Source organism: Sus scrofa, chromosome 9, assembly GCF_000003025.6.
Source record: "Sus scrofa isolate TJ Tabasco breed Duroc chromosome 9, Sscrofa11.1, whole genome shotgun sequence".
NCBI lineage: Eukaryota > Metazoa > Chordata > Mammalia > Artiodactyla > Suidae > Sus > Sus scrofa.
The window spans coordinates 118,710,626-118,734,353 of NC_010451.4; the positions used below are offsets into that span (position 1 = coordinate 118,710,626).

The following is a 23,728-nucleotide window of genomic DNA, read 5'->3' on the forward strand; positions in this document are numbered from 1 at the left end:
GTCAAATCGGAGCTGCAGCTGCAGGCCTACTCCACAGCCACAGCAACGCCAGATCCAAGCCTCGTCTGTGACCTACACCACAGCTCATGGCAATGCCGGATCCTTAACCCACTGAGCAAGGCCAGGGATTGAACCCGCATCTTCATGGATACTCGTGAGATTTGTTTCCACAGAGTCACAATGGGAACTCCAAGTTAATCATTTATAATGCAGAGGATGGAAACTTCAAAGGTTCCATCCTCATCATTGTCTCATCATTGATAAATAAGGGGGCCATCTGTGAGTCTTTTAAGTCTCATGGGGAAGGATGGTTCTTTGCAGTAGGCCGTTTTGGAGAACATGAGGGGATGACTGGATTTTTTTCATCTTCAGTAAGATTTAACACAGATGTCACTTCTCCATGTTGACCTTAGTGGTTGGTGCTGAAATTATCCATATTTTAAAAGTGACAAAACTGAGCAACAGAGAGGTTAATTACTTTGCCTCACTGCACAGAGTTTTCACTCCAAAAGGTCTGTCTGACTCCAGGGTATCCAACCAGTCTTCCATTATGTGGCTGAGACTGGAAGTGTCACAGGAATTGGGAGAAGAGAGGCTCTCTGTGAGGCTGGAGAATCTCAGAAAGCTTCCTGGAAGAATATGTTTTGAAGGATGGGCAGGAGCTGACCAGGGGGTTAAGGCCAGTATGGATTATCAGGGTAGGGGCAATAAGGTCAAAAAATAGAAGTTAAGGTCGCCATGGAGGTCCTCAAAGAGTTTAAGTCCATGATAAAGAGGTTTTAACTGGAGAATAAAGAGCATTAAAGTTACACGGATAGAGTAGGGCCATACTGAATGGGCCCTTGAAGACGCAGACCAGGGGTCTTAAGCTTGAAGCAACAGTTAGGAGCCGGCCTTTGCCAGAGCTCCATAGGAAATAGCACAGAGGATGAAAATGGCCAAGGAAGATGAGTTAGGCAGTGAAACGTAGACTGACTTAGACTGAATGAACATTTTGAATGAATGAGAAACTGGAGGCGAAAACCACTAGCCAGGGGCTGTGGTAACAATGCAGGCTTGGCTGTCTGGGGGTCAGACTGAGGTGACAGCCAGGGGCAAATAGCCAGGGGCAAACAGGGGGGAGTGTTTCAGAAGAAACAAGAGGATCTGGTGTCAGCTCTGGAGAGGGGAGTTTAAAGGGAAACCTTTTACCTTATTAGAAGCAGCATAACTAAAGACTCAGAATTTTTCTAAGTAGATTTCATAGAACCTCTGTTTTTAGGATCTGGTAATAGCATTACTCAAAGAGACAAACACAAAGATTTTCAAACTCTAATGTGAGGCGAGAGCAACTTAAATGAAAGTTAAGCAGGTTTTTGGTGAATTTTCAAAAAGCCTTTAAAATTCTCATATGTTTCATAAATCTCCAAGAAGGAAATACAGCATACAGTGTTGTCAAAAATAATTTTTTTTTTTTTAGGGCTGCATCTATGGCATATGGAGGTTCCCAGGCTAGGGGTCGAACCAGAGCTGTAGCTGCCAGCCTACACCACAGCCATAGCAACGTGGGATCTGAGCTGATTCTGCAATCTACACCACAGCTCAGGGCAATGCCAGATCCTTAACCCACTGAGTGAGGCCAGGGATTGAACCTGCATCTTCATGAATACTGGTCAGGTTCATTAACTGCTAAGCCACTATGGAAACTCCCCGTGAAAAAACAATTTGAACACAGAATTCACGTCTTGCAGAAAACCTAGTGTGTTACAAAGCACATTTTGGAAAATACGCTAATAGGTATGTTATTGAGGACCTACTATGGGCCAGAGGTTCTGACAACCTTAAGACTCTTGGTCCTGACAGTCCTTTGCAATATTCACATTGTTTGGTTTTGCAGATGAGGATTCGTTTTAAAGCCACCCAGTCTCAGACTCCCCAGTCCTCCTCCTCCCTCTGCATCCTGCTTCTTTCCACATCATAGATACACAAGGTCTTCAGACTCAGACGTCCCCAGCTTTTTCAAGAACACCCAATTATTGTATGTTGCTGAGTTGTTTTCAACAATTTCTGAAGTCCTGGCCTAGGATGCAGGATTTCATGCATCAAGGGCCTGCTGATACCAACTACCAATCTGTTGGCATTCACCTGCTGTTATACACAGGTTCTGGCGGTACCGTTCAGATTTTTAGATGACTCCTCTCCCTTTGTTCCCCAGAACCTGACATCTATAAACATGACAACACAGGCAGGAAAAGGGCGCAAGGAGCAATCTCCAGCTTCTTAATGCGGGCGGGTGGGCGTGATGTGGAGAGGGAGGGCACAGATGAGGTCCTGACGTTTCACACAGCCCTGGAATTGACATGTACCACACTAGTGCTCCCTGTCGCTGCCATCACAGACTGCTTGGTGTTAAATTTAGAATAAAAACCAATTAAAAGATAACAAGGAGACATATACTCGGAATGGCAAGAACCTGAGTGTTTACAGAAATATGACCTCTCTCTGCTGTGAGGGAAGCATCAGTGTGTTTTACAAACTTGAATTTTCCCCGCCCAACCCATTCTCCATCTTTTGTCCGTGGCCCTAGTCCATTTCCACCCAAATGGCTTTCAGTGCAAAACTGCAATGATTTTTGCTATAATGGATGGAGCAACTTGTATCTGAAGCCCAGAGATCAGGAAGGTTGATCACTATTGAGACTTTCCTCCTGCCCTCGGCCAGGTGACTGAGTCTGGGTGGAGTTCAAGGAAGTGTCAGCATCATGCCTTGAGGTGGGTTCAAGGTGCTTCCACTTGAGTTTCCTGCCATAGCAGAAGCTTTTAGTGAGATAAGGACACAGGTGAGCAGGAAGGTGTCCCATTCCACCTCTGCATCTCAACAGGATTGCCTGCAGTTCAGGAGCCCCTAAAAAGGGAGATATGGCTGGGCTGCACACCCCAGAAGGGTGTGTTTGCTGCCTTCGGTTTCCGTCGCCGTGTCAGCATCCAGAGGCAGATTGTACTCCCATATAAAGCAGACATTCTGCTACTCAGCAATCCATGTCAGCTCAGCTTAATGTCTGGGCTGAAGAGTTTTCAATTTTTGCTGTTCCGCAACGGGGAAAATAATCACAGGAGCCATAGCTTTCCCATTTATGGGAACTTAGGAAATTTCCAAGGCTAGGCCATGGCTAACCACATCCTCACCCTCAGCATCCAAAGAGTCACCTGTTAGCGACGTTTCCAAAATTACTGTCATATCCATCCTACACTCGACACATCTTCCCCGAGTCCAGACCCTCAGCAGCTGCCATCTGGTCTACTCTATAATTGTCCTAACTGGTCATCCTATCCCTAGTTTTCACATCTCCCAGTCATCTGTACTCTCACCAGATGTACGCTTCTAAAGTATAATAGGAACATATCCTTTCTCTGCTGAACTCTTTAATAACTCCCAAACCACAGGAGAAGTAGGCCCTTCAAACCACTTTATGTTAGAACCAGGAGCACAGGGCTTAGCCAGCAGGCCCTGCACACCTGCCCCCCCAGCTCCCTGGCATGTGCTAGGGTGCCATGTTTTCTTAATGCTCACGTTTCTGTGCCCTGCCTTTTCCTATTTAGAATACCCTTTCCCCAGAGGTTTCCCATCAATGTCCACTCACCCCTCATCTCTGTCCTGGCAGCACTTCCTCCAGGAAGGTTTTCTCCATCCTGCCCCAGGTGGGCTAGGAGGCCCTCTTCCGTGCTGAATATTCTCAGCTCTCTTATGGTCCTTATCACACTATACTGCAATTTCTGGTTTACCGGACACTCTCCCACGTATTTTATGACCAGCTTGAGGGCAGCCTGGATCTTGTGCATCAGCCAATTTCAGATACTTAGCATAGGACCTGGCATTCAATATTCTTTTCGCAACAGGTATTTAGCGAATGTTCAACTTGTGGAATGGAACTCTCTCCCCAGGGGTGAGATAGCAAGGTAAGAACTGGGCAGAGTAAGGATTTTATTTTGTTTGCTACTATTTTAATAATGCTTGGTAATAATAAAACTGTTGAGAATGGACCATCTCAGGTCGGATCTAGCAGCCTGATGGGAGGAGATGCTTATCCTGGGTCAGCATTGTGGGACGATCTGAAATTCAAAGAGATTTACCCCAGCAGTGGAACAGGCATCCTGAACCCTCCTGGTTTTTAGCACATGGGGAAAGCGGTGCACAGACCTGCGAGACAAGGATGGTGAGTGAACAAGCCTGGGCTCTGCTTCTGGTTCTGCTGCTCTTGGATGACCACAGACTAGTGTATTCACACTTTGGCCCTGGCTCCTTCCCTTTGAATTAGGGGTACAGGACTACCAGCAGGAGGAGCAGGGGTACCCTCCTGCAAGGGCACATGGTCTGTGGGCAGACATCCCGCGTGGGGAATGGTTCTGCCGCTCAGCATCCCGAGGATCTGAGACAACACACTGATACCCCAAGGGACAGAGCCCTGCTGGCCAAGTGCCTTTCATGGCTTCACAATTCAAAGTGAGACCTGGTGACGGAGCACAGCTCACCAAGGACACTTCCGTAGACAAGGTCACAACATGTAACCCACCCCCTCACTTCACAGGCCGGAAAGAGTAGGAGATACCGGAAAGAAGTGGAAAATACCAATAATTGGAAGTTCCTGCACCATTACAACTATTTACCAGGGCCTTTGCAGTTATGCTATTTTATGGATCTCCAAAGGAACACTGCTCCAAGGGAACACGGCTCCAAGGCAATGATGTTGACCTACAAATCTCACTGCCCTGCTCAGCAGGACCAGCCAGCTGCCCACTGTCTTCCTCACCACCGGCTTCCCCTGATTCTCCCAGCTCCTGGCTCCTCCATTGCGGAACTACCCTCTACTCCCCGCTGCCTTTTTTACTCAGCCTCTAACTATGGAAGCAACCCAAGGCTTGGACCTGGGCCTGCTTCTCATCTTCCTCCCTGGGTGAGCATGTCCAGGATGCTGGTTGAACCCTGCAAGCTCAGATTTGCATCTCCAGCACCGACTTCTCCTCTGAGCACCAGACCTGCACATCTAACTGCCTCCTTTACTCTCCACTGGGACATCTCCATGGAAACTCAAAGTCAGCAAGTCTGCATGAAGCTCTTTATTCCCCACCCTCTCCCAACCTGTTCCATCCCATGGTGTTCCCTCCCATCCCCAGTCTGTAAATGGCACACCCGCATGATCAGTTGCTCAAGCAAATATCCAGGAATTATCTTAACTCTTCTTCCTCTGTCTCTCCCTCTCCCAGACCCACCCTGTCTTCAAGTTTCTCTATACTATAAGCAAATCCTGCTCTGTTCTTTCCACTACAAGGTTCCTGGTTTAGGTCTCTAACTGGTATCCCTGTGTCCATTCTGGCCTCCTTGGAAGCTATTCTCCATCCAGTGCAGAGGAATTCCGACACATAAGTGTGACTTGGGCACCTGCTTCTGTGACTCTGCACGGCCATCCCTGCCCTTTGCAGCCTCCAGCCAGGCCGTGGTTTCCTCACTCCCTTGATGCGACCCCTGTAAGCTTCCCCACCTCAGGGTTTGGCACTGGCCATTCCCCTTCCTGGGGTGCCTTTCCTCCAGCTCATCCTCCACCTCTCGACGTGAACACCACTCACACCCTCCCGGATGACCCTGTCGAAAGTGGACACAGCCTCTGCTGCCCTCTGTCACAGCCCCTCTTCATTACCCTCACAGCCCATCAAAGCTGCTAATATTTTATTGATTCTTTACTTGTGTATATTCTGTCTCATCCATGTCTTCTCCACGAGAGCAGGAATCATGTTCCTTCTGCAGTGCTGTGTCCAACGCCTACGCAAAGCAGAACCTCAGCAGATATTCAATGAATGATGAAGTAACTTTGAAAAAGGCTGATTGAATCAGAACAGAGCTTTTCTTTGGTTTTGGTTTGCTTTTATGTTTTTCTGCAGACCATTAATGATCCTGACCAGCCCAAAGCATGCAGGATGGATGCCTCATCTATACAGGGCCCAGCACGTTAATTACCGTTGAAGGGCGATCCTGTGGATATTTTGAAGAAATAACACTTCTTTCTACCCAGCCCTGGAAAGGAATGCAGCAACCATGACAGCCTGGGGGCTGGTGTCTCCTGATTATCCGCATCCATATTACTGGGATCAATATTGAACATTAAAGCACTGCAAGCAGAATCTAAGGCAACGGCTGTGGGAAGCTGCAAAGAAGTAGGCAGAGTCCCTGCTCTCTGAAGGAGAAGGCAAAACAGACCAAATAAAAATACATAAAGCCATAAATGCCCCCAACACATCAATATATATAGAACCAATTACCAGGGTGATCGACTGCACTTGTAATAAATTGGCAGGGGGACCACAGCAGACGACGCGGGCAATGGGGGCATGTGCAAAGAGTGACTTTAGAAGCCGCCTCTGTGGAATCAACCTGACTAAAGAAAAACCCCAGGGAAACAAAGAAAATGTCAGGGGAGTCCAGGCTGTTGGTTTACCCGATTAGGCTGTTTTTCCCCTGTCACTGGCACTCCCATTTCACCTACAAAGCACACATTTTAACTGGCAGATTTATTAAAAAAAATTGAGCTGAAGAAACATTTCTTTCTCCCTTTGTTTTGTTTTTGTTTTTTGTTTTTTTTTTTAAACAGCAAAAGAAAAATATTTTAAAGTTTTTTGAACCTGCTTGATTTTTGCAACTGCTCTAAACTGAGGGCTTCTGTGATGTTCCATTCTAACTACAGGGAAGGAACCCTGTCCTCTGCCAGACTTAACCTGGCACATGGGCCCTGGGGGGTTCTGACTTAGCCAAGCTGTCTGTTCCTTTCTCATCACCTTGAGCTTTAACGGGAGATGGGTGTGACCACTTCCTGGAGCCCCAGGGCATGAACTCTGTTTAGGCAGATGCTGTTCCCCTCTCTGGCCCCAGTGGGCAATCACCAGAGTATAAGTGTCTATAAATGGTCCTTCACAAAGCAGCAGGGTGGTGGTGTGGGCATTAAAAGTGTCCCATGAATGGCCCAACCTGGCCCAGCAGTGCCCCTCCCCAGGGACTGTGGGTATTGCAAGGGGTCTTTCACCTAAAGCTCTCCACGCGGGCCCCTTTACTTCCCCTCTTCGGAGTCACAGACTCCCCTTGCGTCAGCCACCTTCAGTGGGGCACTTGGGCGACGGAGAGAACGTGCACCCGCCTCCCCTGAGAAACTTCCCAAGGAATGGGATGAACTCTCCGGGTGGAAGGTATGTTCTGGACCTTTGCTTGCAACGGCTTCCTTTTGCCTCTTTTGTGGGTCCCCTGAGGGTACAACTGTGCTGTCCCATAGATACGGACCAGCCAGTTGCAAGGAGAGAGGAGGCCAGGCAAGGCTGGCAGAGGAAAGAGTGGCACCTTCCCTCTTGAACCCCACAGTGGGTCAGGAACCTTCTTTTCCTACCCACTGTATTCCTGCTGCCTAGCACGGCGCCTGATCTACAGGGGACACTCGGAGCTCATTTCTGAATGAAAACCTAAACATCATCCCCTGGCAGAGGCACTCACAGCCTCCCCTCACGGTGCTGATATTGAGGCTTACATCTCCCTGATTCTGCTGGCAGCAGCAGATCAGCAATAAAAGTCAAAGTGCACTCGGGAATTTTTTAGAGGGACGTTGATGTGATGGGAAAACCACCTTCCCCTCATCAGTAATGGAGTTCTTCCTTATGTGTTTTTAATTTTTCCTTTTAGTTTATATCTTTTAATAATTGCTCCAACTTCTGAAGAGTTCCACGAGATTCAGGGAGACTGTCTGACAAGAGAGGCACTCAAAGCAGAAATGAATCAGAAATGACAAAAAAAAAAAAAAAAAAAGGAGTTCCCATCGTGGCTCAGTGGTTAACGAAACCGATTAGGAACCATGAGGTTGTGGGTTCCATCCCTGGCCTTGCTCAGTGGGTTAAGGATCCCGCGTTGCTGTGGCTCTGGCATAGGCCGGTGGCTGCAGCTCCGATGAGACCCCTAGTCTGGGAATCTCCATATGCCACGGGAGTAGTCCAAGAAATTGCAAAAAGACAAAAAAAAAAAAAACAGTGGCCAAACAGATAAGCTTAGATGAAAGGGGTCTGTTCATTTGTTGACTTAAGTTGCAATAGTTTTACATCTTGTGTTTCAGTTGACACAAGCTGCATGTTACACCTAACACGTAGTCCCTTTCACTCCCTCCCTCCCTACAAAGAAAACTTTCCTGCTGGCTTTGTTTACAAATAGCACTTGTAGGAGTTCCTGTTGTGGCTCAGCAGGTTAAGAACTCGACAGAGTGTTCATGAGGATGTGCATTAGATTCCTGGCCTCACTCACTGGTTAAGGATCTGGTGTTGCCACAAGCTGCAGTGTAGATCCAGATGATGCTCGGATCTGGTGTGGCTGTGGCTGTGGTGTAGGCCGGCAGCTGCAGCTCCAATTTGACCCCTAGCCTGGAACTTCCATATGCTGTGGATGAAGCCCTAAAAAGAATAAATAGATAATAAATAAATAAATAAAAACAGAAATTATAGGAAAGGTGATAAAAGAAAGCCTACTGTTGCTGCTACAACATTAACTGGTAGCCAGAAACTTGAAACAACCATCACCATTTGGAGGTTCACACAAGATTCACCCCAGTTCCTAGTATTTAACCCTACTCCTATCTTGTGCTGATGACTTAGTTTTAAAGTCTAGCCTATTCTTCTAATGTCAAATCCCAGGACATGACATAATTCCAGGGTTGTGGGGGGCGGGGGGGGGGATGGATAATGTCCCCCACACAAAACGAACCTGGAGGTAGGGAAGAGGGATGATGGGGGGTGGGCTGGTCCTGGGGGTTGGGGGGGTGTTTGAGGAGATGCTGTCTTAGATAATATGCTGCTATTTCCATTAGAAGAGGAAAAGAGGAGAAAAGAGGACAGCATTTGCTCATTTATTCATTCAGCCGACACTTACTGCCTGCCTGGTGCTATGCCTGGCGTCATGCATTGCAGGAGAGGAGGCAGGAGTGGGGAGTGACCTCAGAGGTTCATTAGATGTAGCCCCCACCTTTCAGACACTCTTGACCCCCTCACACCTCCGAGAATACAGGGTGTTCCTCTAAAGCAGATTATTAATGGACAATAGGAACTGAGAGGAGCCGAACAGAAACACCAAACTACACATCAGTTATCTCTCAAGCCTGACATCTACTCATGTTGGAATCTGCGTTGTTACCAGGGCCAGGGTCCCATCTCTGGGGCACAAGAATGCAAGAAGAATCAGTGTCCCCATCTGTATGCAGGTGGTAGAACCAGGAAAAAAAAAAAAAGCGAAGGCTTTGAATCACAGGTAAAAGGGAAGGCTGATATAGCTGGACACTTTCATGAATTTTCTCCCCCTTTGGAGAACACACCTGATAGCTCCTTTGCATTTAAAAAGCAGTAACACCCACTCTGCTTATCAAAAAAGCCTCCCTGGGGATTCCCCTCCAAGGAGAACACATTTTTTTTTTTTTTTTTTGTCTTAGGGCTACACCCAAGGCATTTGGAGGTTCCCAGGCTAGGGGCTGAATCAGAGCTGTAGCTGAATCAGAGGTGTAGCCACCAGCCTACATCACAGCCACAGCAACACCAGATCTGAGCTCATGGCAACGCTGGATCCTTAACCCACTGAGCAAGGCCAGGGATCGAACCGAGTCCTCATGGATAGTCGGGTTTGTTCACTGCTAAGCCACAATGGGAACTCCAAAGACAGCACATTCTTATAGCTCTACCTCCTACCCCCACCAAAAAAGTCCCTGTCATATGGGTGGTATTATTTCCTGGGCTTTTCTCAGCAAAAGAGCTACAATGGGATGACAGAATATAGCTGCCCAAAGAGGTGATTCTGGTCTTGGTTTCTGGAACGAAGTTTACCCTCTGGTCACTAGCCAGGTTAGTAAGTGACTTGTGACTTCTGAAATACACATCAGTGTTTCTGGAAGAACAAATTTATCCAAGTTTATTGCTATTTTCTTGACATTTCGATCAGTTGCTATTTTGTTCAAAAATAGTGAATTGAACTGCAAATTTCATTAAAATAATGCCAGTACTGCTGATGATAATAGTACAGTGATAATGGGTCACAATGTACTGAACAGCTATGGGATGCTAAACATTATGTTGCATAAGCAGTTATTATATTCTATCTTTACACAATCCCTTACTTGTAACTTAAGTATCAATAGCCCTGTTTTACAGACATGGAAACGGGGGCTCATGACCATAGGTAAACGTCTCAAAGGCTACAGCTAGTAAAAATTTTGATGTCCCAGCACTCTTTCCCTCAACCTGCCATATTAAGAGTAGGATGGACAATGTAGACATGTCACCACTTAAGACACAAAGCACCCTCCCGAAAGACGTGGAAACCCCAAATGATGTGGAAATCCCAAATGTTGTCAAGTTCAGATTTGCAGACTATCCCATCACATCACCATTTGTCTTGTAATTTTTTCAAAAACTTTGTGTGTGTGTGTGTGCACGCGTGCCGAGATAACCTATTAGTTGTGGAATGGAGACCAATTCCCTCACTTAAGATGAAGATAAAAGTCCTGATAGATAGTATAGGTACTGTATTTTTCTTTTTTGCCACGACATGCAACAGCTTGACGTGGGTTCTCAGTTCCCCAGACTGGGGACTGAACTTGGGCAGTGGCAGTGAAAGCATTGAGTCCCAACCACTAGACCACCAGGGAACTCCTGGTATTGTACTCTTAAACCTGTAGCCAGATGCTTATTTCTCTTGCGTCTACATCACTACGGCCAGCCAGCCTGAGCACTGATCTACATGTTAGATAGAAGAGGACAGCTAAACAAATTGCTCTCAGTTTAGCCTACTGAGTCTAGGAAACGGCACAAGTTTGACCAGAAGTTGAGTTTCTTCTCTTCATATTCCATCAGAGAATACAAGCCTCTCTCTTCTCCAGACATGTTGGTTATCCGCCTGATATTTACCAAATAGCTTCTTCTATATCTCCCACATAATGCTAGAAGCTATGCAAACACAAAAAATTAGGAAGACTTTGCGTATGCTATTTCCTCTGTCCCCAGATCTTTGCCTGGCCAGCTCTATCTCACTGCCAGGTCTCAGCTCAAATTCACCCCCTCATCACCATCACTGAGGCCTCCTCTGTACCCACTCTCTTAATTAGCATCCTCTGGCCCACCCCCTACTCACCCACTATTACATCCCCTGATTCTAGTTTCATAGAATCTATCACTACCTAGAATTAAGGCTTTCATTGATTTGTCACATGTCACGTTCTTTCTTTCTTCACTAAGATACAAGCTCCTCAGAAGCAGGAGGCTTTTCTGTGTCATATGCCCAGCGCCTGGACCAAGGTTTAGATATGGAAGGGACTGAATAAATGAATGAGTGAGCACACTCTCAGGAAGCAATCAAGTTGTGAAGGCAAAGCCTACCTATTTGGAGTAGAGAATAATCCAGAAAGCTACATCATGGACCACAAATTGTATATTATGGACAATCTGTCACTACTGTCCGGCCCGTCATTATACGAAAGGAGTTTGACATCATCACCAGAACTGTCCCATCAACTAAAATACTAGCCAGGTCACAACAGGAAATGCTAATAATCTGTGGGTTTTAGAGGGAAAAAACGTGAGGGCCTCTTGAACACTATTTTTCAAAATATAAGACCTGACGTATTAAGACAAGGACAGTGTTGTCTACAGTACAAAGTTGTTTTAAAAACACAAAACAGCTTATTACTTCTTTTTTTTTTTTTTTTTTTTTGGTCTTTTTGCTATTTCTTGGGCCGCTCCCGTGGCATATGGAGATTCCTAGGCTAGGGGTCTAATCGGAGCCGTAGCCACCAGCCTACACCAGAGCCACAGCAACACGGGATCCGAGCCGCGTCTGCAACCTGCACCACAGCTCACGGCAACGCCGGATCGTAACCCACTGAGCAAGGGCAGGGACGAACCCGCAACCTCATGGTTCCTAGTCGGATTCGTTAACCACTGTGCCACGACGAGAACTCCGCTTATTACTTCTAATCCTGATTGTTGGCCTGTTTCCAATTCCTTTCAGTGCCTCAGGGCTTAAGGCTGTTCAACTGTGCACACAAGTCTAATGATCAATGACTTAATCAGACAAAACTGGTCCAAAGTGAAAACCACTCAGGCTTGTCCTCCTGCAAGGCTGTGATAGACTGTCCTCTGTGGAGATGACACTGGGGCCTACCCTTGGAGGCCACCATGTCATGGCCCCGTGCTGAGGTTCCTGCACTGGACAGGATGAACGGGGGGGTAAGGAACCCACTCCCTGCTGGTCTTTGAAGAGTGAATCCAGCTTTGCTCTTCAGAAAGTGGCCCTCCCACTAGCAGCTTTGGTGTCATCCAAGACCTGTTAGACATGCAGAATCTCAGGCCCCACCCAGACTTACTGAATCAGAATTGCTATTTCAACAAGACCCCAGAAGAGACACATCATGCATATTACATTTTGAGAAGCACTGCTCTATAGAAAACAAAAACTCCTCCAGAAACTGCGTCGTCATCATTGATCGCCATCAAGGAAAAAAAGAAAAACTCGCAATCATCAAAAATCCAGAAAACTCAAGGTAAAAGGCAGAGGCTCCATCACGAAGTCTAACCAGGGCTGACATGTGGCCCTGAGTATTCCCTGCAGACCAGTGACCTGGCTTCAGTTCCGTCTTGATCCCACTGCCATCTGTAGTGTGTCTCAGCAGGCGAAGACAGACTTATCTGGGCTCTGCCACTTACCACTTAGGTGACCACATGCAAGGTATTTAAGTTCTCTGAGCTTTATTTTCTTACCTATAAATGAACAATGTAAGACTTAAGTGATACATATGTTTGAGGATTAAATGAGAAAAGTTATGTAACATGCTCTTTGGTAATATTATTCGTAGTAACTTCTTCTTTCCACCTACAGATCCAGTTTACTCCGGACTGTGCATCAAGAGTCTTGGGACTTGAGGGCTCCAATTAAATCCTCTCACATATGCTTAGAAAAGCTTCTATCCTCTTGGAAGCCTCTGTTTATGATACAACCCGGCTCAGCGGAGCAGCACCTTCATCAGGCCTGTGTGCCTGGAAATGCCATAGAACAGCTGTCTCCTCTAAACACCCTCTCCGCTCACTACAGGGTTTTGCATGTACCGGGCCCTCAGCAAACGTTTGTTGAATGAATTAATTAATCACTGAAAGAAAATAGCTGTATGCCGTAATCGCTTTGCCACTTGACTGCTAACTTTGTCACTGTAAATGTGCATGAAAAGAGCCTTTGCAGCTGGTTGGCACCCCAGGGTTGTAAAACATAAAACGTTATACAAACTTACGTTATTATTCTTTACTGGATTTCTCTGCTGTGCCTTTAACTTAACAGGTTTTTGTGTCATGTACCACAGTGATGCAGGTTAGGCTATGAACTACACCAGCACCAAGTACACCAGACTGGGTCTCTGCTGACAGCACTCACAGGCCAGATCAGAGGGTGACTGCTGACTCAGCTATTGTTTTTTGCTCAGCTGCGGAAGAAAGCTGTTCACTATCCTGGGGAGATGAACCAACTGAATTTGTCTTGGGCCCTATCCGCCCAAAACATAATTCGTGCAAAGTGGAAAACATGGCATCCTATGTGGTAGAAACACAATGCCACACAGATGGTTTACTTCTTTCTTTGAATTTAATCTAACTTTAGATTTCTCACAGCTAGAAGGTCCCCTTAGGAGAAAAACTCTCAGCTTGTGTCTTGGAAGAAGAGAAGGCTATTCTTCTTAGCTTTCCCTGTGGAAAGGAAGCAAATGGCTGGAAACCAGACAACCAACCAACCGCTCCCCCAAACCCCAGTTGATTATGGACTTGAAGGTGCCATGGAAGGAAGGGCTTGCTTATTGCTTACTGCCAACTGTCAATGCAGATAACCCCACAGATACACCACAAAAGCAATGGCAAGGAAAAGCTATGGCCAAGCTCAGATCTCACACAGCAATGAAAGGGATAATGGAAAAGAAAAGGAAGAAAGACTTGAGGAAATCCACTCTTGAATGGAGAAAGAAAGAAAGAAAGAGGAGTTCCCATCATGGCACAGCGGGAATGAATCCAACTAGGAACCATGAAGTTGCGGGTTCGATCCCTGGCCTTGCTCAGTGGGTTAAGGATCAGGCATTGCTGTGAACTATGGTGTAGGTCGCACACATGGCTTGGATCTGGCGTTGTTGTGGCTCTGGTGTAGGCCGGCAGCAACAGCTCCAATTAGACCCCTAGCCTGGGAACCTCCATATGCCACAGGTGCGGCCCTGAGAAGACAAAAGAGAAAAAAAAAAAAAAAGAAAAGAAAAGAAGGAAGAAATGGAGGGAAGGAGTGAGGGAGGGAGGAAGGAAATGCACTGTGCTTAATGCATCAGGTGGAGGATTAAAATTAAGCCCTTGGAAGTTCTTATTTGAAAAAGGTTCAATTTTTTGGCCACTTCTCTGGAATCTACAGAGCTATAGCTCTTTTTACTAGTTTCTTCTGAAGTAAGAAAAAAATAAAGGATTTTTTTTCTTCCACAAGCAGTAGATGTTAACTATAATCAGGCACTATGTTAGGGATGAGGACTCAAAGAGTAATAAGAAGTGGTCCAGAGTTCCCATTGTGGTATCCACGAAGACTTGGGTTCGATCCCTGGCCCCACTCAGTGGGTTAAGGATCTGGCATTGCCATGAGCTGCTGTGAAGGTTGCATATATGGCTTGGACCTGGTGTTGCTGTGGCTGTGGCACAGGCCAGCAGCAGCAGCAGCTCCAATTTGACCTCTAGCCTGGGAACTTCCATTTGCTACAGGTGTGGCCATAAGAAGAAAATTAGAAAGAGAAATGGTCCTATTGGTTTGCACCTGCTCCCAGGTTTCTACCCAAAGTTCAGCTCTTTGGAGACAGAATTATGTGTTTCTTTTTTTTTTTTTTTTCTTCATTTAATTTTGTAAGTCTTCACTCAAGCAGACACAAACTTTTCAGAATATATTTTTCAATGTGCTAAAAAAATTTTGTTGTAAAAGTGGCACATGTTTATTGTGGGAAAAGCAACAGAGAAGTTTATAGCATAAAAATAAACATCCTTACACTATATCCCCAATCTTGGAGCAAATAGATAATTTGTGTGTGGGGGGGGGTATGCATATGTTTCAGTTGAGATTACCATACACGTTTCTCTCTCTACACACACACACATATATATCAAAACACACACACACACATACATATATAGTGAGAAGCTAAAGATTATATACATTTTATATGTGTGTGTGTGTGTGTGTGTATGGATATATTTATACGTAACATTTTAAAAACAGACCCTAATATATCTACTTTTCTGCAGTTTGCTTTGTTCACTTCCAAAGGGCTAGGAAGAGAATATCTTGGGGTGGACAGAGAGTAAACTGGTAGTCATGATTGCCTGGCTGCCTCTGGGGAGTGGAGCTAGATTACTGGGAAATGAGAGTGGGAGGAAGATTTATTTTTCACTTTATTCTCTTTTATACATTTTGCATTTTTTAAATAAATAAATGCTTTAAATTACAAAGAGAAGGGAAATATGGTAAATGCTGTCAAGCCTATCACCATGGGAGAGAGTCATTCAGGGAAATGACCACACAGGGAAATGTGAAGGGAGCTGCCAAAGGATACATGCAAGGAGCTATGAATGCATGAGACAGGAAGCAAAGAACTGTGGCTCAAGCATCACGGAAGGCTGGGTGGAAGTGGCGACATCTGAGCTGGCTGCTGCAGAGGAGGAAGGAGTCGGGGGAATGGAGGTGGAGAAAGGACAAGTCTAGACAGACTCAGAAGTGTAGAAAGGCTTGATGCCCTCTTCCAAACGAGTAGGAACCTTGATCCTGGACCCAGATTGGGGCTTGACACGGGGATGGGGTATCATTTATTTGCATTTGACAATTTATAGAGCTGAAGGGAGGCAATTAAGAGACACAAGCAAGGAATAGAAATCACAGCCAGGAAGACTAATTTGCTGATCCTAAGGGTCTGGGAAAACAGGAAGATCCATCCAGAAATCAGGCAACTAAACAGATACCAGGAAAAACAGAGAGTTCCAAGAGCATGGCAAGGGTGGGACCCAAGAGAAAATTTCTGAGTGAGACAGAGTAGTTGTGGAGATGTCATAGTACATATCTACGGCCTCAGATTGGGACAAGAAGGAGTCTCTGAGGTTTTAAATTGTCTGGTACCAAATGCAAGGGTTTTGGATTCATAGCAAGCAGGCTTGTACCGTCAGAGTGGAGGAATGCTCAGGATAGGGAATGGTCAGTGATGCAGCGGCCGGAGAGGCTGCTCTCTACTGAGGTTGGAAAATTTCAATTCAGATAGTCTTTATTTCCTCTGTAAAAAATGATAGGCTAGTCTCAGACCATGAGAAATGGAAGTATATTATTCATGGGCTTCAGGCAGACTTATTTGAAGACAGATGCTCCTAAATATTGGTCTGACCAAACCACACAGTGGTTGTGTGGCAAATAAGTGCCTGTTGAAGGAAAGGCTGATGCCTGAAGATCTGTTAAAAAAAATTATCCATCTCTGAGTTCTCATCCGGTCAGACTAAAGCATTTTGCACATCTATGAGAAAAGGTGGGAAGTCCCTACCTCAAAAGGGTTCTTACCACTGTTCCTACTGCTACCACCAATGCAAGCACTAATGGCAGCAGCAACAACAATGAACACTTGCTGAGGAATTGTCATGTGCTTGGCTCTTCACTGGACCCTGGGAATTTAAAGTTGAATAAGGCATGGAACCCACCCATGAGAAGTTGTGTAGTGATTTGTAGAAAGAGGAGAATCTTAACTTAAATGCCTACCTGAGAAAGCTTCTCACAAAGCTTCTCATATAAAGAGAGACTCCTAGGATCCACAAACTATCAGGGCTGGAAGGAACCACAGAGGGGCTTCACATGGGAGGCAAGAGAGTTAACTGACTAAACAAAAGTCACCTGACTGATTCTAGAGTTTCAACCCTTCCATCCTGTGATCTTTCCATTTCATTTTACCCCTGATAAACCTCCTTTCCTATTCAATCCATAAGCAACTTTATGTATTGATCATAGGTACAAAAGCAAAGAACAGAAAACCCCTTTGCACTGGAAGGTTTTTTAAGTTAGAGCAGGAACGAACCTATAATCAAAAGACTGAAGTCCAAAAAGGTGTCTTTTATGTCATGATAGGTATAGCCCTCTCAGAACACTTGTCACCTCTAGTGTATAAAATTAACTCTGGAACAATCCTCTCAGAGTGTAGAAAAGCAGAAGAAAAGCTTCTTTTGTCTTTTGCACTTATAATTCCTAATCAGTAGTATGCTTCATGCTTTTGGAATAAAAAGAAATTAGTGCCTAGGGAGAAGAAAAATATTTAAGGTAAGAATTAGATCCAACGACAAGAAAGAGAAACTCTATGACATAGAGATAAGACTCAGGAGTCAGTGTTGCGGGGGAGGGGGGGCTATGTGGACAATTGTGAGAGATCAAAATAGACATACTAAAACGTTTTAGTATCTTTTAATACCAACAACAAGCAAGGGGGGATATACATATTTATGGGAACTAAATCCAACAGTTGGACTGTGACAAAACTAGCTCCTGTGAGCAAGAATGGCTTGAGATCAAGAGAGATAGGACATAGTGCCAAGGCCACGGACAAATTTCCCTCCTGGGCTTAGTATTTAACCTTAAGGATACCACAGTGCTCAGGAGAGATGCAAGGCGTAGAACCAGGAGTTCTGAGAAAGGTCACACTCTCGTCTCCCAGCAGCCCCAGAGCCTGGCAATACTTGAACCACTGGCAAGCAGAAACAGAGGAGAGTTTAGCCCTTAGGTTCCATCACTAGGCTCTGGCATGGGAACACAAGAAAGCTTTGCCAGCAAGATCCAGTTTTTATCTAAATATGGTTACATTATACTCCTTTCTTGGCAAATTGGAATCAGAACAATTTTAAGATGCTGAAATTTGAAGGGATGCAAGAACCCTGCGGTTGTACCTTTGAGCTGAGAAGAATCAGAGATCAGCGGGGAAAGCATGCAGCCCAGGTATAAGCCTCATGCTTCTTTTGGAAGAAAATGTCCATCCAGAAGTGGGGCTCTCATGCCTCGACTACCTCTTGAGCAAGACAAAATAGAAACCCTGTCTGGGGCTCAGAGAACCAAGAGCATCTCAACCATGAGAGCACATATTTTCCCCCCAAGGCAGCACTGCTAATGGCAGAGGGTCCCAAGTCTCAGAGGGACCCTTGCTCATTAAATCTTAGGATGACCTACTTTTGAGTTTTCATTGCGCTAATTTCATCACTTGCCCTTTAGCAACTCACACATCCATAATTTGGCCTCATCAGAATGCCATGAGGATAGGCTCAGGAGAAGAAATTCCATGAATGGCAATTCTAAATCCCTCTTGTTGATCAGAATACAAATTTACCAGCCAGCACTTCTATACCAGAAGGTGAATTCAAAGGGTTTGAGAAATTCCAATTTCTTATACTTACTTGGACAGAATACTAACTTGCCATCAAACAGGGGACAAAAATTTGTGAGGCTGTTCCCCAGGGCTATAGAAACACCTGGGGCAGTGGAGATGTCCTTATAGCACAAAGCAGCAGGGAAAATGCTCATAAACACAAGGCAGGATGGAGTGAGAAGGGGTTTAGTATGCAGTCACTGGAAGGGGCTGCCAGCCAGCAGAGGATGGGATTGTTGGAGGCAGGACGCGGTGAGGGGAGAGGGCAGCACTGTCCTTTTCTCCCCCACAGGCTAACACTTTGCCCTTGCCAGGGAAGCAGGATGCATGGTGGCTGCTAAAAGCCTTAGAGGACTCTCTCTATGATTACTCACACCATGACCATACGGTTTTGTCTCCCTCTTGCATCCGAAGTTTCCCCAAATATCCCCATTTTGAGATTTGGTTTTAGCAATTTAAAGGATGGGCAAGAGCGCCAAGGCAACATCTGAATGAGCCTTTCCCCTATGTGGTCCTAAGGATCGCTCCCGGGCAGCCAGGACCTGTGTGGGGAGTAGAACTTGCTGATGAGCGTGTCACTCACCTTTGCTGATGTCTTCATATTCCAGCCAGAGTCGCCGCTGGACCTGCTTGTTTGGGTACCAAATGGAGCAGGATTCCTCAAAGCCGTAGATAGCTTCTTGGATGTAATGGTTGCCAAACTGGTCCAACAAGGCTACAAAATCCCCTCGAGATGTAGCCCCATCCAGGGAGTGGAGAGCATTGCTGAGGGCTATGGAGAAAGGGCACCCAAGCACAGGAGTGAGGGCTTACACCATGGGTATCTGGATTCCCAGGCTATTCAGCCTCAAAAACGCAAGTGCCATGGGGCCCAGAGGATGCTGGAGAGCTGGCTGGAGCTACCAGCTGACCATGTCCAGGTATCTAAATCAGACATTTCAGCTCCTAAAGGAATCTCTTTAAACCCATTGGTTATGTTGCTAACTTCGTGCAAATTAAGCAGAACATTGTCAGCTCTCCACTACTCCCCCTGCTTAAGTCAATTTTTTTTTTTTCAAATCACAAGTCATGACATTAAATCAATTTAGTGAGCTCAAATAATAGCATTTAAATATGAAAGAGAATGGCATTGTCTAAAATAGAAACATAAATACCAGCAGAGAACATTTCACAGCGTTAAGATGAAGTATCGCTTCGTGACACCCCTGTTGTGTGGATGTGGGAGTGTGCGTGTGTCCAAGGTCACAGTGTAAAATGTATTCTTACTGTGGGGAGTGACCAAAAAAGTTTGCAAGATGTTGCCTTCATGCAGAGAAACTGGCAATGCGAAGACAATGGAAGAAGAAATGTAGGGAAAGTCATTATATTATATTTATTTAAGAAAGTCGGAAGACTGGGAAATGGCAAATGGAGGCCAGAACCTGTTCTCCCCTTTGCCCGCCTCCCCAGACAAATCTCCTTGGATTTGCTTTCCCTGTTTAAGAGAACTGTACGTGTTGGAAAGATAGCCTGACAAAATTTCCAAATCTAATACCTTTTGTACCTGGCCAAGCTTGGACAGCCTTCCTTTTGACACACCTACGTCCTATCGGGGCAAGGCAGAGCCTGGCCCAGGTTCGAGGTCACACCATCCATGATGCCATGTGTGGCTTTGAAAGGCATGTGGCAACAGAGATATCTGACTGTTAACCTCTGATACCCAGGACACCTGTGCTGTGGGCAAAGTGAGTACGTGAACAGGGTTGGGTCTCTACTGTCCTATTCTTCTAGAATCAAGAGAGCTTAGTTCGTTCCAGGTCTGTGCTGCACCAGCCGCGTTGACCTCAGTCGTATCCACATCCCAACCCCTTTTTGCAAAGAACTCTTCTGGGATAAAAAAAAATAAAATTTCTGAGTCCCTTTGTGTACTCTGGAGATGTTGCATCTTCTTAATGCATTTTATTTCTCTACATGTGAAACTTTACCTTTCTGCATCTTGCGTCTCTTTCTAACTCCGTACCTGTCCCCTGCCCTCCCATCTCGCTTGTTGGCCCTAAGGCTTAGCTGCCCTGATGCTCACCCTGAGACCCCTCTCCTTGTCTTGTCATCCTGTGCTAACAAGAGCATCTGGCTCTAGTGACCCTTTCATTCAACACAGTGAAGCCAGACGCTGGAGCATAAACTCCAGGTCTGGAACATTCTCTAAGTAGCCCCACAGGAAAGAGCGGAGGAATGCTCCTGAGGTCCATGGGGATGAGATGGAACAGAGACGCAAACCTATGTTAAAGCCATTCTGCAGAATTTTCTCTTTGGTAAACTGAACACTAGAGTTGCTCAACTTCCAGGAAAACCTTGTTTCAAGGCATTTACCACTAAGATTTGAAGAACATTTGTAAAAGGAGACTCACTGTTCTGTTTTGGAGCAATTTATCCTAAGTCGCTTTGTGGCTTTATTTATCCTAAGTAAATAAATTACTCGTTAATTTACTAGATACATAGTAGATATGTGAATATATCGATACAACAGATACAGATAAATCTGTATCTGTCTGTCTGTCTATCTATCTGCCATCTGTTTTGTTTACCTGCTGTTTAGAACCATATCTGGTTTCTCTTTTTCCTCTTCTCTTCCTCTTTCTAGCTCTCTTTCTCTTTTTCTCTTATTTCTTTCATCCTATAGAACCTTTAAGTCATACAATGATTTGCAAAGTTTTATTCTGACAGTTTATAAAAAGCCTGCTTTTGCATATCCTTTCTACACACTGGGCGACCCCAGGAAAAATGATAAAATAGGTGTTTATCTTCAGTGATTCCTGCCTCCCCCTTTCCATCTCTTCCATCATCCAAGATAAAACGTGCAATTCAATCTACACTAAGAAAACGATCTCATGTCAGTGCCCTGCCCTGAAGGGTGACTCGAGTGAATAGGTTATAGATCCCGAGGAGTGGCTACATTGTGGAAGGCATCTTTAACACGAATAAAAGCCTTGTGCCCCTGGAAAGGAATTCCACACCCCAGGAGCAGGTGAGAGGGACGGCTTGCAGCGGTGCTCACCCTGGGAGACGGTCGCTTGGTTGAGTTTGATGTGGTACATCACAGAGCGGACCTTCCAGTGCTGCAGCACAGGGTATCCGGACACCTCACTGAAGTTCACCATCCCTGGGGACAGAGGAGACGCGCGCTCACTGGGTGTGATTGATGCACCAGTCCCAAGTCCTCTGGGTTGGGGATGTGATTGTGAGACAATGAGAAAGCGTTCTTTGATGGAGAGCATTTCTGGAGTCACAGAAGCCATAGCTATTATTTATTGAATCTCGACTCTGTGCCAGGCATTTGACTGGGCACTTTGCATACAGTGATATGACCCCTGTGAGACAGGTGTTATTGTCTGCATTTTATAAATGAAGAAACGGAGGCTCAGAGAAGGTGTTTGCATTAGGGCCCTCGACCACCACATAGAGCCCGAACGGCACTCCAGATGTGTCTGAGACCAGACCAGGGTTCTTAACCACTCTACTGTAATACTCCCTTAATAAACTCATATGGAACTCTAGGTTTACTGTAACACCCAGGTTTTTACTCTCTTTAATAGCTGCAGTAATTGACTCAGCTGACATACCTGATAACATTGATTTCTGCGTCCCATTTAACTGATTTGTGTTTAGTATTTACGTTTTAATTACTCTGAAGCTGATAATGCTTGTTTCTTCTTTGCCAGGAGGGACAGTGTCAGAGTGACCAGGCTAATAGGGGGCAGGAAGGGGCCCTATATTGAGGGTCGCTGGTGTGCCAGACACTGTGATCCACACTTTATTTGCGGTCCCTCTTTTACAGATGGGATAACCAAAGCTCTGAGAAGTCGAGTCATCTATCCAAGGTCATTCTTAATAAATACATCCTTGTAACCTTAGTGATGACGTTATAATGAGCTGTTCTTGCTTGAAGACACTGTAGAAAGAGCAGCCAATTCTAGCCATTACTATAAATATCAAATGATACATAAAAAAAAATAATTAGGTTGGCAGGAAATTAAAAAATCACCTTGTTAGGTTTAGAAAATCAATTTTAGCTTCATTTCTATGCCTGATGTACGAATGTATGTGTGTGTGTGTGTGTACACACACACATATGCAGATATAATGCCCACATATATGAGCAATTTCGATAAAGAGAAAGTGAATGTGTGTGAATAAATACAATGGCAATAATACATATACAGCGAATTATCCTGCCATTTTGACCTACACTTCCTTCAGGCTAAATCAACTAATTTAGTACCTAAAGTGGATAAAGAGTGGGTGGGGTTAATTAGCTGCTTGTCAATGCCGATCAAATTAGCTGAGTAATTGCCAAATTTCCATTCTGTGTGAATCATATGGGAATAACTATTGGTAAGAAAAAAACAAGAAAAGGTCAGGAGAGGTGCTTACTGAATCAATTGCTTAAGTTCGATCTCAGGTAACCAAAGATATGTTACTTGAAACCAAGAAGTTTCCAGTATTTTTCTTTTCCAACGTTCTTCTTTTAGGGCATTAAGCTTTGTGATGGCAGTTAAACTTCTGCATACTCTGGCTCTCTGCCTTTATGTTAATTGTAAAAGCATACTAAGGAAATTCTCACTTTACAAATGTAAGACTTCAGTCACATAGCTCCAAGGTACGTTTCTCTGGAGTTAGAATGTGTGTGCTTTGTAGAACTGTGCTGTTAGCATGCATTCTCTAGCAATGTCAGCTCATCAGCTTGCTGTTATTTTGGAAACTCTTTTAATAAAAAGATAGCCCACACAATAAATAAAGATTTTTTTTCCAGTGTATCAGAAAACAATCCCATTAATGGAATTGACTCCTAGCAGGAAAAGAAAAGGGCAGGAAATCAGGAAGTTCTAAGGCACCCACACTGCCTAGGGGGGTAAGTTTCTGATTGCTGGTCAACCAGCCTGAGCTTCTTCTCAGGCTACCTGGCCAGGGGATCTCTTAGTTCCCAACTGCTGCAACTGCAGAGTGAGCAGCTTAGCTGAGATGACCCCCTGCTTCCTTTTTTCTGTGATTCCTGTGATTTCTGTGATTCCAACCAGCTGTGTGACTTGGGGCTAGGCAACTCATTTCTTTCAGTTTTCACGTCTGAAAAGTGGGGATAACAGTATTCATTTTGCCTACTGTTTAAGTAAGCAGTCAGGACAAAATCAAGTTATGGGTCTAAAAACACAGTGAGAAAAAACAATAAAGCATCAGGTACATACATGGTCTCCATAATGCTCTCATCCTCCTCCGTACCTCTCT

General features: G+C 45.1%; 1 protein-coding gene across 4 annotated transcripts in view; it reads right to left on the reverse strand.

Annotated features, from left to right (window-relative positions):
* The window catches only part of ASTN1 (astrotactin 1), a 319,889-nt gene that overhangs the window by 61,482 nt on the left and 234,679 nt on the right, over positions 1–23,728 (reverse strand). For all 4 annotated transcript variants that reach the window (XM_021063682.1, XM_021063683.1, XM_021063684.1 and 1 more), the window contains exons 15-16: positions 21,504–21,608; positions 19,053–19,241 (exon numbers count right to left, since the gene is read on the reverse strand). In XM_021063682.1, the coding sequence (XP_020919341.1) occupies positions 19,053–19,241; positions 21,504–21,608 (294 nt within the window). The remainder of the gene's footprint in view (positions 1–19,052; positions 19,242–21,503; positions 21,609–23,728) is intronic.